Source organism: Pygocentrus nattereri, chromosome 15 (assembly GCF_015220715.1).
Source record: "Pygocentrus nattereri isolate fPygNat1 chromosome 15, fPygNat1.pri, whole genome shotgun sequence".
NCBI lineage: Eukaryota > Metazoa > Chordata > Actinopteri > Characiformes > Serrasalmidae > Pygocentrus > Pygocentrus nattereri.
The window spans coordinates 24,449,439-24,463,118 of record NC_051225.1 but is presented as its reverse complement, the minus strand read 5'-3'; the positions used below and the strand labels follow the sequence as shown (position 1 = coordinate 24,463,118).

General features: G+C 40.2%; 1 protein-coding gene across 1 annotated transcript in view; it reads right to left on the bottom strand.

Moving 5' to 3' along the window:
• The window catches only part of grin3bb (glutamate receptor, ionotropic, N-methyl-D-aspartate 3Bb), a 105,737-nt gene that overhangs the window by 19,767 nt on the left and 72,290 nt on the right, over positions 1 to 13,680 (bottom strand). The window contains exons 3-5 of the mRNA XM_017714241.2: positions 9,775 to 10,867; positions 8,423 to 8,568; positions 3,319 to 3,434 (exon numbers count right to left, since the gene is read on the bottom strand). Coding sequence (XP_017569730.1) covers positions 3,319 to 3,434; positions 8,423 to 8,568; positions 9,775 to 10,867 — 1,355 coding nt within the window. The remainder of the gene's footprint in view (positions 1 to 3,318; positions 3,435 to 8,422; positions 8,569 to 9,774; positions 10,868 to 13,680) is intronic.

The following is a 13,680-nucleotide window of genomic DNA, read 5'->3' as shown; positions in this document are numbered from 1 at the left end:
ATTAAATAGCACCTGGAATGCAAGCACCTCAGCTTCAGGATGACAAAGATATTCATGATTTGCCCACCAAGTTAAAAAAACAGCTCACTCTACCTTTATATTTACTGAGATTCAACATTCTCCACATTTTTTATATTCAAAGCAGCTTGTCTTTGTTGTCAAACAGTAAGCTGCAGAAAAATCGAAGTGTCAAACTGTCCTTGTCTACCTAAATGTTCTTTCTGACATGTTCCTTCAAGCCTTTTATACACAGTGTTATTTGCATCACCTGGTGCCTGTCGTAACTGCTAAAGCCACTGGTGCCGAAATGGCTGTGTTGCAGAAAAACCCTTGTGGTCAGTTAACCCATAGAAATCAGTTATCGCTTACAATAACAAATGCATAGTGTAGAACACTCATAGATCACCGAAACAACTTGAGAAATTCTGTCAAAAGTGCAGATTCTAAACTGTCAATCGATACCACAGTAGAAGAGGAAATTAATTATAAAAAAGACAGTGTAAAAAGTAATTTCCCCAGTAATTTACTGTTTATTTACAGCATTCATACTGTACTATGACACTTTCCTGCAACTACAGTTTATTTCTCTACTTGTGCATGTTTTTTTTTCAGACAATACGCTGTATTTACAATGTACAGCTTACAACCCCAATTCCAATGAAGTTGGGACGTTGTGTAAAACATAAATAAAAATAGAATACGATGATTTGCAAATCCTTTTATATTCAATTGACTACACTTCAAAGACAAGATACTTAATGTTCAAACAGATAAACTTTATTGTTTTTTGCAAATATTCACTCATTTTGAATTTGATGCCTGCAACACGTTCCAAAGAAGTTGGGACAGGGGCAACAAAAGACTAGGAAAGTTGAGGAATGCTCAAAAAACACATTTTTTGGAACATTCCACAGGTGAACAGGTTAATTGGAAACAGGTGAGTGTCTTGATTGGGTATAAAGGGAGCATCACTGAAAGGCTCAGTCGTTCACAAGCAAGGATGGGGCAAGGTTCACCACTTTGTGAACAACTGCATGAGCAAATAGTCCAACAGTTTAAGAACATCGTTTCTCAATGTGCAATTACAAGGAATTTAGGGATTTCATCATCTACAGTCCATAATATCATCAAAAGATTTAGAGAATCTGGAGAAATCTCTGCAAGTAAGCGGCAAGGCAGAAAACCAAGATTGAACACCCATGACCTTCGATCCCTCAGGCGGCACTGCATTAAAAACCGACATCATTCTGTAATGGATACCACATGGGCTCAAGAACACTTCAGAAAACCACTGTCAGTGAACACAGATCGTCGCTCCATCTACAAGTGCAAGTTAAAACTCTGCCAAAGCGAAAGCCGTATATCACCAACACCCAGAAATGCTCCTCATCTGAGATGGACTAACACAAAGTGGAAAAGTGTCCTGTGGTCTGAGGAGTCCACATTTCAAATTGTTTTTGGAAATCATGGACATCGTGGCTTTGTAGTAAAAGAGTGTGGGTACTAGACTGGCCTGCCTGTAGTCCAGACCTGTCTCCCATTAAAAATGTGCGGCGCATTATGAAGCGCAAAATACAACAATGGAGACCCCAGACTGTTGAGCAACTGAAGTTGTACATCAAGCAAGAATGGGAAAGAATTCCACCTACAAAGCTTCAACAATTAGTGTCCTCAGTTCCCAAACGCTTACTGAGTGTTGTTAAAAGGAAAGGTGATGTAACACAGTGGTAAACATGTCCCTGTCCCAACTTCTCTGGAACGTGTTGCAGGCATCAAATTCAAAATGAGTGAATATTTGCAAAAAATAAAGTGTATCTGTTTGAACATTAAATATCTTGTCTTTGTAGTGTATTCAGTTGAATGTAGGTTGAAAAGGCCTTGCAAATCATCATATTCTGTTTTTATTTATGTTTTACACAACGTCCCAACTTCATTGGAATTGGGGTTGTATATGCCGATGAGGCAAAACATTTTGTCCAGGCATTATGTTTCTATGTCTTATATGCTGTTGGTCCTGTGTGTGCTGCTAAAACAGCTCTGAGGCACTGATCCTACAAGACCCCTGAAGATGCCCTGTGGTATCTGGCAACAAGATATTAGTAGCAGTTCCTTAAGTTGCAAGTCCAAGCCCTGTAAGTTGTAAAGTAGTGGCACCATGGATCAGATGTCTTGTTCCAGCACATCCTACAGATGCTAGATCGGGTTGAGATCTGCGGAATTTGAAGGCCAGAATAACACCTTGAACTCTTTTTCATTCTCCTCAAATCATTCCTGAACAATGTGTGCAGTGTGGCAAGGTGCAGTATTGGGAATACCATTGTCAGGAAGGGATGTACCTTGCTGTTGGTACCCTGGATGTTTGGGTTGGTGGTACGTGTTAAATTGAGATCCACTGGAATTCCTATTTAAGGATTTCTCAGCAGAACAGTCCCCAGACCATCATGCTCATTCCCGCTGCTTGTCTTCTTCCCACAGTGCACGAAGGTGCCATCACTTCCCTAGGTAAACGCTGCACACATGTACAAATCTGTCCATGCAACATCAACGAAAACTGGACTCATCAGCATCAGACCTTCAACTGCTCCAAGGTGCAATTCTACTGCATGGGTGGCCACTGTAGGTGAATTTTGGATGGAAAAAAAGGTTAGTGTGGGCACTGTGACTGCTCTGATGCTACACAGCCCTCTAAGCAGCAGTGTACGATACACTGCGTGTTGTGACACATCCCTCAGGCATTCATGTCGCTGTTAATTAGACAAATGCCACTTACCTAAACATCATTGCAGACCAGGTACAATCCTTCATGGCAGTAGTATTCATTTTTCAGCAGGAACATTTTCCCTGCCATACAGTACACATTGTTCAGGAATGGTTTGAGGAACATGAAAGTTTAAGGTGTTTCCCTGGCCTCCAAATTCCCCAAATCTCAATCCAATTGAGTGTCTGTGGGTTGCACTGGAACAACAAGTCCAATCTGCGGTGGTGCCACTTTACAACTTTACGGGACTTTTAGAATCTGTTGGTAACGTCTTGGTAGTAGATACAACAGGGCACCTTTGGAAGTCTTGTAAAGACAGGCTTGTTACTTGTGGCTACATGGAACACTTCAAGATGTATATTGATTTATATGTCATCATAACACGTGAAGATAAATACATGTTACTTTTGTAATTATGTTTTATCTCTGTGTAGTATCTGTGTATGACAGAATACAGAATGCCATCAAAAACACAGTGCTATATATTCATATGCTGAGTGCTGCACTGAAGTGAGACCTGACATGTTGAGAGTTCTCAGAGAGAGAAAGGTATTTCTAACCTTCAATAGCAAAGGGTTTTCCAACAGTCAGCAGCTTACAGTCAGCATCGATGGACACCTCATAGTCCAGCAGGGCTTTGTCCATGATGAAAGCATCAAGCTGAGGGGGATCTGTCCTTCACAACACAAAGAGAGAGGGGTTATAGAAGCACATGCACACGTCTACACAGTGGTACCAAAAGTCAGAGGCATAACAATTTATAATCACAATATGTTCCAAATATAATACGTGTAAAAGCTAGAGACCACCCTTCATGTATTTAATCACCATTCAAAACAGAAATTAAGTTATTCATCAGGACTCAAAGGAAAATAAGTGACAAAACAAGAGCTCAAAAAAGAATACAAGGTTATGAGAAAATGAGACTCCTAACATCTGTGCAAGACATGGTAGAACAGCAGAACTGTAACCATCAGATAAAGAGCACCTAAAGCTTTAATCTTTGAGAACAAACCAAGCTCCATTCTTGCTTATAATCTGAAAAAAATCCACAGCTGTTTCTGTCCATCCTTCCACTGAATGACTATTTGTCTGAAAGGATGTGTAGCTGTCAGGAAGCCGTTACTAAGAAAAGTACGAATTTTGCAAATCAAGCATAGAAGCTGCTAGTGTTCTCTGAACAACAGACTGACCCAAATATTACTGAATGTGTTTGGGATTACTTGGACTGTCAGAAGCAGGAAATGCAACCAACTTCTAAGACTGAACTTGGATTGTGGGAAGATATCCCTGCAGATTTCTATGGAAAAACTGAAAGCATATCTATTGAAAAGAATGGAAGCTTCAATAAAGACAAAGGGTGGACACACTAAATATTAAAGAAATTTATATTATATTTAGTTGTTAAGGGGGCGGCACGGTGGCGTGGTGGGTGGCACTGTCGCCTCACAGCGAGGAGGGCCTGGGTTCGATTCCCCGGCCGGGCGACCAGGGTCTTCTCTGTGTGGAGTTTGCATGTTCTCCCCGTGTCTGTGTGGGTTTCCTCCCACAGGCCAAAGACATGCAGTTAGGCCAACTGGACATGCTACATTGCCCCTAGGTGTGAGTGTCTGCCTTGCGATGGGCTGGCGACCTTTCCAGAGTGTATCCTGCCTTCCACCCGAAGACTGCTGGGATAGGCTCCAGCACCAACCGCGACCCTGACAGAGAAGCGGCTTAGAAAATGGATGGATGGATGGATGGATAGTTGTTAAGGCCTCAGAGTGATTTTCTGTTAAATATATATTTTTTCCTGATGCTAAAATCAATAACATGCACCTTAATTTGCCACTTTGGCTGGAAATTAAATAAACAAAGGGCGGTTTTTACTTTGGCACATTACTGTAGATTATGGGACCACAGTATCAGATGAGATTTGAGTCTGCATTAATAACGTTAACGAAACAATGCTGGCACTGTATGCTACATAAAGGGGCATCTTGCAAATCTGATGTGGCTTGTTTTAATTGGACTGCTTCATTCTGTTCCACTTCTCATACAATTTAGCCAAAGAGAAACTTACTGGGTCAGAAATGAAATTCAGAACAAGCAAATGTCATATTTATTTGATTTATGTATTTTAAACTATTAAGTGTGGGTACTCGACCTCCCATTGAAAATGTGTGGCGCGTTATAAAGCGCAAAATATGACAAAATACGACAAAATATGTCATTTTTAGCACTAAAAATCAGTACTATTCTCTTACCCCATTAAAGCTATACCGATATAGATGATGCATCACCCAGCATTAACACACATACACTTCTCCTTATATGGACGTTCTGCCCATTCTTTGTTTCATTACACATTCACGGCAAGGTTTTCATCAGTCAGATTGCGTCTCTCCGTCTGTTGCAAATGGAACACAGTCATCATTTGTCCAGGCTAACTGTTCCTAAGCAAGCACGGCGATAAATCTAGTGCCACACTAAACGAGATGGAAAATTAATACACAGTAGCCTGAATACAGCCATCAAATGACTGTTGGCACCAGAAGCACTGCAGCACAATGAAGAAAAAAAACATCTAAAACACTAACGATTTTAGTCGGCGGGGAGAACTTCTTACAGTTTTTGCTCAGAAATATCTTCCTAAGTCTGTGCTAAGATGTGCATAATCAATGAGATTGAAAAAGTACTGGTTTACCCCAAGCAAACAGCTTTTCTTTTGAAGTCTTGGAGATGTTATATGACAACTATGTGAAAAGATCTGTCTACAAGTCATGTACCATAAAACATCAAGACTGCTTTTGATGGCAATGGAGAACATTGGACATGGTCCAATATTTTGCAGTTTCTATGAATGTTTTCAGTGAAACCATTAAGATCAGTACACATTAAAAAATACATATCAATGCAAATTAATACCAATCTGGCAACCAACTGGGAATTCTTGAAAACATATGACAGTTTTTTTATTTACATGCTTCTTTTAAGTCCTTACTGCAATTTTAAGCTCAAAATTTTTCCCAGAATGAAAGAAAACAACTTGAATTTGAAATGGACTGTGGCAATTTTATGCCATAATCCCACCATCTGTTGCAGAGAATCAATCCATTAGAAAGCAATTATTAAAATAAAATGAGACACAGCCTCTCATTAATGCTTGCAGTTGTGCTGGGCCTCTGTCTTTGTCTCTGAGCCATAACACCAAGTTTATCTTCTTAGTGGTGAGAAGAAGTTCAACTAAGTTGCAAGAAAACTACAAACTTATATTGACAGACTTGGAACAGGAAGGAATCTGGACACAAAGGTAGGAACAAACACTGTCCTCTCTATCTATTTTTCATACAGGCCTACACAAACAAACAAACACACATACGGATGTGGACACGCACACACATTCCTGTATCCATGTGACAGCACCGCAGCTACAAACGGCTCCCTGAGCATACAGAGTTGTGAGCAGACAGGGATTCCTCAAACTTCTTTCCTCTCTGAGAAGAAAGGGAAGGGGGTAGGGCGAAACTTGTGCCGTGCTATTTATATCAGTGTCCACGACTGTCAAAAGCAACAGTAAGGTAGCAAAGGCCAGCCAAGGCAAACACCTACCAAACTGCAGTGAAGGACTGGTAATAAGGACATTTTATAACACAAGTGTAGACAACAGATGGCTAAAACAATAGTTTGGTCTGAGAGTAATCCTTCCCAGTATGTTTTGCTGTTTTCTAAAAACTTACTGAGGACATCAGCCAACTGACCGTTTGCAAAATTATGACTGATACATAGGGATCCCATCCAATATGATGATGTTTTATTGTTCTCGTGATAAATTATGCCACGATAAGCTTTTGTGAGTGTATTATGGATACTGTCCATACTTAAAGAACACTGACCAGCTGCATTTCATTACAAGATGAGCTTAATTAGGTCTGTTCAGTTAGTTTTAGTCCAGTGCATTGTTGAAACGCTGAACAAAAATCACTGTATTCAGTTTTTGATAGTATTTTTAAACCTGGAACTACTGATTCTTTTTTTTTAATATCATGTCACACGTTGTGTAATTTGAAAACATCCGTATGCTATTCAGAACTAACCAGAGTGGCAGTAAATGGAAGTAAATGGAAAAAGAAGTGGTGTTAAAGTGCAACTACTGAGTGTATAATGGCTGACACATGCCTTCCTGATCATCTGAAATATCTGAAATATGTGTTGTTTTAGACACAGCTCAATGGCGAAAACTGGCTCTAAGTCAAGCTAAGGTTGTGTTATGGCACTTACTAAAAATTACTTAGTAGAGAGGTGGGCAGCCCAATCCGCAGCACCTGGGGAGCAGTTGGAGGTTAGGTGTCTTGCTCTAGGACACCTCAGTCATGTGCTGTCAGCTCTGGGGATCAAACCGGCAACCTTCCGGTCATGAGGCTGGTTCCCTAACCTCCAGCCCATTCACTTTAAAATTGCTAGCGTTCATATTTTGTCAGTCCTCAAATGTGAACTGAGGTTAAATATTAGAGTAACTGCATAACGTTTCCAGTTTAAAATGCTGCGCTATGCGGTTTTTCTGTTCTTAATGAATCTAGCGAGTTAAAAACAAGAATGATTTTGCTACCATGCTAATGTTAGCTAAATCACACAACAGCAGTCATTTCACCAAATAAACATAATTCAAAATTAATCTTAAAGGCCAACACTAAAACATGGTCATTTCTGCCATTACTCTGCTCTTCTCTATTATTCCTCTCTCAATGCTGTTGTTGCATTTATTTGATGTGTAAAGAATGATTTAACAAAGCCAAGAATCCATCGATTTGCATTTAGTTGGTATCACAAACTACCTTTTTGAACAGGACAATGTACATTTTAGCAATACTCTATAAAAATAAATAAACAAACTGATCTGAATTACACTATGAATGAGCTTGTGTACTCACTGGGAAAAAATCACAGTGCATTTCACTGTAAAGGAAGCCTTGTAGATCTTTTAAACTGTTATAAGAAACACTGTAGCACACAGAACACTCTGAGTCTACACTTTAACTCCTCTGGCAACAGATTTAAATGAGCTTAAGTGCCCATCGCCAAACTCTCAGAATGGATTGTTGGCGAGAGACTTTGATAGAGTTAATCATGGATTTTAAATTGTTATTTTAACAAAACTGAGCTTTACTACTTTCATTAGGCTGAATGAGATTAGGCTATGCAGAGATTGAAACTCCACACAGACATTCTGCATTAAGCTTTTCCAACCTCATAACATGTACTAAATAAGCAGATCAAATATTTTGTTTTGAATTTGAAGAATTGCTTGTTATGAATTGGAAGAGTTAGCTGCAATAAGAAAAGCCGTTATTTACATTTTTGACTTGTTTCATATTGTTTAACATTGTACCCAATAAAAAAAGGCAGTAGTGCAGACTCAAACCTTTGAATGTAAATCACATGTATATGTAACAAATTACATGATTACAGTGTAACATGTGCAACTCTACACTGGGTTAACCAGCCTTTCCTGAATTCACCAGTGTGTATCACAGTGAGTGAAATGCTACAGTGCAGTGCAACTTCAGAACCAGAACTGAGAACCACTGGTTTATGGAAAACCTTAAGTAGGAATTAATGTTTACAACTTGACATATACATGCTGAAAGTGCTCAGCTGGTTTTGTTGGATGCTATGCTCTCTTACTTGAGAGTAGCTACACCGTCTGGGGTGGTGGGCTCGTTGAATCTCCTCATGTACTCGTGCATTTCGGGGAAGCTCTTCTTCATGTAGTCCTCAGCGCTGCTTTCCCGTACAGTGCCGAAGCGGAACCCATGGGATGGGTGGTGGAGCTGGACATATAAAACAGAACACAGTAAGAACAGCCGTGTCACACGTAACTTACAAGTCTTAGCCGATATGCTGTTGGCACTGTAACATCCTTACATGAGGAGATATATATAAATATATGAGTTTATGAATGATTATGAAGACACTAGCAAGTAAAAAACAATCCCAGGGTGAAATGCCCCCCTGGCCATTTTCTCTCCTGATCAAAGGATGAGGCCAAATTTAATCTTGAAACATTTATTGAAATGCTATGCTCTAACTAATTCTGGAATTATTGACCTGGATTTTTTGTAGGTCATCTAATTTTTTGCATTTCTATGTATTTAAGTTCTACAAGAATTTTAAAAGCAAGAAGTCCCTCATATTAAAGGTAAAATGCCCCCTTTAGCTCATTATTATTGTTGCCGTTGTTGTTGTAGTTATTATTAGCTTGTTATTATTTACCTTTCAATAGAAAGCCACAAAGTTGTCACTGGATTGGCTATCTAGATCTAGATGTATTTCATTATATGTTTGCTTTAGTGATTGGTAGCTAATGGACTGGATGAATTTCCAAATTATATTGTTAATATAATCACAGCCATTTAATTAATGAAAAATTCACCATGGGTGCTTTCTTTTTTGTGCCATAAAAACAAAATTGTCACAGTTATTTCCCCTAACTGTGCACAGGGTTATGCAACATCATACTGTACATGCTAATCTCATGTACGGATTTAGCTTTACAGGAAACAAGCATTGTTCTAAAGGGGAACTTGATCCCTCATTTTCCTCTTCCTTTATGGCTTAATAGTGCCAGTGTGAAACCAGGCACACAGGTCACCAAACTTGTCTCAGCTATTTGCCCATATTTGGGATAATTTGACTTACTGAGTTGTTGCTTTAAGTATGCCAACATACAGACAACTGTTGTCTGAGGAAAAGCTCATATCTCCAAAATGGTAACTTTACAGGAGAAGGAAAAAACATACATTACTTTTAATGTAAGTCAGTCAAACCAGTCATTTTGGGCTGTTTCTTTTGGGTCAATCTTCATGAAATGTAACAACAATGTAAAGAGCAACAATCAATTTAAAATTATGTTAAAAACTAAAAAAACAACAAAAATGGAGATGGCTTTCTTCCCTATTTGCTCCTAGTGAACCTGGAATAAACCATGGTGTACACCTAAATTTATTCAGAATAAATGTGCCAAATAATGATCTCACTTTGGCATCATGTATGCCTGAAAGTTCTTCAAAGGTCTTCTCTCCGACCATGACTGCAGCCAGATTGGCTGTGTAACTGGACAAAACAAGCAAGCAAAAGATTGCCCACAGGTTCATGAGGAAGCGGCCAGTCCAGCATTTGGGCGTCTTGCTGGAGACGGTGCGGCCGAAGAGGATGGCGTAGCACAGGTTGAGGGCTGAAGAGTAAGAGAAGACCTTCATGCGGTTGCGTCCATGCGGCGTCATGCCAAAGGGGCTCTTCCACTCGTAGAGGGTGAGGAAGAGCGCGGTGATGTGAAGTGCCACAAAGATCCCCACCCACATGGACCAGTGCAGTGGCCACATGAAGGCCCCGATAGGGGCCGCTGTGTCCTTGCTGCGCACTAGTATGCCCAAGCTGGTAGAGAAAAAGGGGCTAGTGAAGTCCATCACCTTGCTGCGTGCCGAATTGATACTGAAGCTGGTGACGGCCATGTCAGCCACGCCATTCAAGAGGTCTCCTACCAGCCCTGTCCAGCGCCCGCCTTTCCACGCCCCATATTTGCCATCCCCCACAATGTAGAGGTCGAACTCAAAGTCCAAGTCCTCTGCCAGCTTCTCCAGCAGATCGATGCAGTAGCCATAGCAGCACTTGCTGTAATCCAGCGGGAGGAAAGTGTTGTTTCCCTGTGCCCGGCTCGCAAAGAACCGGCCCAGAGTCTCAGAGTTGTTGGTCCCTGCGTCCAGGCAGTATTGCCCAGCTGGACAATTTCCATCCTCGTCCACTTCTCTGGTGAAGACGAATGGGTGCTCCACTAGAGTAACCACACGCACACGGCTGCCTGACACAGGGAAGCCAGGCCTCCAGCGAGTGCCCTCACGGCCTCTCTGGCCATCGGCTCGATGACGCCGGGATGAGCCTTGCCACAGCCCCTGCTCCTCCACGTCCAGCTGTCCGCCCTCCCAGCTGCCCACAGTCACCCAGGTGGGCTGGCCCACAGCGTCCCGACGCAGGCTCCACACATGGACGCGCTGTGAAGTGAGTACCTGTGATATGTTGCGCTGCACACTGACCGCACCAGTCAGCCCTGTAAAGGACGTGTTAGAGAGGAACCTGAGGGTGAAAGAACAAAAGATCAGACCAGGCAGAGACAAAACTCTGATAAACATAATCCTTTCATTAGTGCTAAAAATGTATAAATAAATAAATAAAATGAATAAACAAAAATTCATCTGATGTTGCAGAATGCAAACTGATTTTTAAACTGAGAATCAATAATAATTAACTGTTATAACAATCAATAAACATTGTGCTGTAAGGATTTAAACACATTAACAAATTGCAAAGGTGAATTCTGAATGAACAAAGTAATTGAATAAATATCACCTTCAAAAGAGATTAAATAGTCTGATTAAATTCATCTGCAAATTTATGGTTGCAATTGGACATTTTTAAGCTGTTCAGGTGCCACGTGCTACTGTTGACAAGCAGCTTTGTCTTGTGCCCATGGTGCTGAAGAGTAATGATTGAGATGCAGCATGCCAATGTTTGTCTAAAGGGTGTGTACATGTCTGACATGACAACGGTGCTGTATGAGAAGGCTGGACCTAAACAGAAAGGTCAAAGTAATGCAAAAACACACAATGAACAGGCAACTATAGATAGCAAAAGCCAAATCCCAGACATTTTTATGACTTAGACATCCAAGCCAAATCCTTTTTTTAGGTCCCAAAAAGAGGTCGCCCTTACATAGCTGTCAACTAACCTGCCCCCTAAAAAATGTGATCTGCTTCTTTTAAAAATGCACTGCAAAATTACTCCAGTAGTTAAAAATTTTGTCATATCAAATTTCTATTGTCTGAAAGTCCAAATAAACACATCCCACCTATATATCCATATACATATATATATTATACATTTTAGGGGAGCTCACTAATTGGTGTTATCAATGGCACTGACAGAAACAGAAAAAACTAGAACCTCAGTCAAATTCAGCATTACTGCAGACACCACAGACTAACTGTGCTAAATGTTAACTCACTGTTAAACACTGACATTCATCAAATACTAGCTAGATGGTTTGACATTTATTAAATGATGCCTTGAAAATCATGCATAGTGACCATGTAGGCCAACCCTTTATGATTTTTCTTTCAATTTTGAAAGAAAGCAAGACAGCAAAAAAAGCATTAAAAATGATTTTACATCACTCACAATACTTAAAACACCCTCCTGCCCAACCCTAGTCTGTGCGCCCTTATTCTTTCAGCCACAGACATTTCGGTGCCTCCTGACTTGTCATGTGAATAAAGACAAAGAGCTCGGGGTCAGGTGTGTTCATAATTCTCCTCTGCTTCGAGGAAGGTAGATAACTGGTGTCACTAACGGGATTGGCCTCATAGTTAAGCCTGTCTTATCCACACCAGCAGCCTGGCGGACAATAAATATTGCAGCCGCAGAAAGGGAAGGCCTGAGAGAGGGATCGGGATCTGAATGACTGACACATTCTGCCTCCTCTCACACTGTAAACTTTTAGAAGTTGCTTTCATGGGGCAGTATATTCGGTTGTGAAACTCCATATCCTTCAATAAATTAGGGCAGTTTGACTGGCTGGGCTGAAGCTACAGGCAGGAGATCAGGTCATTTAAGGGGAGGCAATGCTCCTACAAGCCAGACTGGGTTTTGAAATAAGTTTGGAAATGAACATCTTCACCCATTAATAAAAGACATGGCGTGTATCCAGTGCTGAACTGCTTCATAAAAAGTTAAAGGGAAAAAAAAAGAAAGAAAGAAATGGAAGATACAATTTGGCCTAAAACCTTTTTGTCATTAATTTTACCTGTCAGACAGTGGACAGCCCCACATGCAGGCAGGCTCTTACAGTGAATGCAGTGCTGAGTGACACTATGGGATTGTGCTTCTTCCTTGTAAAGATGGCAGGTTGTAATTACTTAAAACCTACCATCTTCCATTTCTCTCCAGGGTGTTCAGCACTGGATTGAGGAAGTGCATGCTAATTCTCCACTGGCTGTTTTCTAGCAGCACCTGAGTTGTTGGGATCAGTTGTAATCTACCTATATTATTTGAAGTAGGGGTGGGAGGTATGGCAACAATATCACAATACTTGAAGACATTTTCACACAATATGCATCAGGGTACTTTGTTTTCCTGAGGTTTGGTGAGTTGGAACAAAACCCACTATGCATATTACCAAGAACTATGGTCTTTATTCAAAGTCTGTGACTAATTACATTCTCTTTGTAATGAAACATGCCGTTGGTCAGCTGGTCAGTGACGATAACCATATGATATGATCAGAAAAGCATATAGTGGCCTAGTTTATCACAATAATTAAAGATATATTACTTTATTACTTTATACTTTATATATCCACCCAATACTACGCTCATTTACTGAAACTTATTACCAACATTCAATACCAGCTAAGACCCAAGTAATATAAGCCTAGTGTATGTGATGCTCTTAACAACTCAAGCTGGCAGTAAACAAAGGTCTGCTCACGAAGAGAAGTGCTGCTGTGTACGGTGGTTGGACACAAAGTGATCACATGGCATATTTCTGCCAAACATACGTTAGCTCCTCCTTGAACCATCACACAGATCACATGGATGGCTATCCAATCCAAATGTGACCATTTACTAGCATTTCCTGCCATTTTTGATCATTGTGAATTCAGATTTTTTAAATTATTACCTATTTAGTTTCCTTCATTAACATTTCTAAAAGATATGTAAAGTATGCTTGCAACTGAGAGACTGTAACTACTTAAGATTTAACTAATAACAAATAATTATTAACAATAATAATTAATAATAATTAACAAATAATGAAGAGATCATTTACATAAGACCTTATTAACACATCATATAAACATTTTTATACCAGCTTGTTTACAAATAACATGG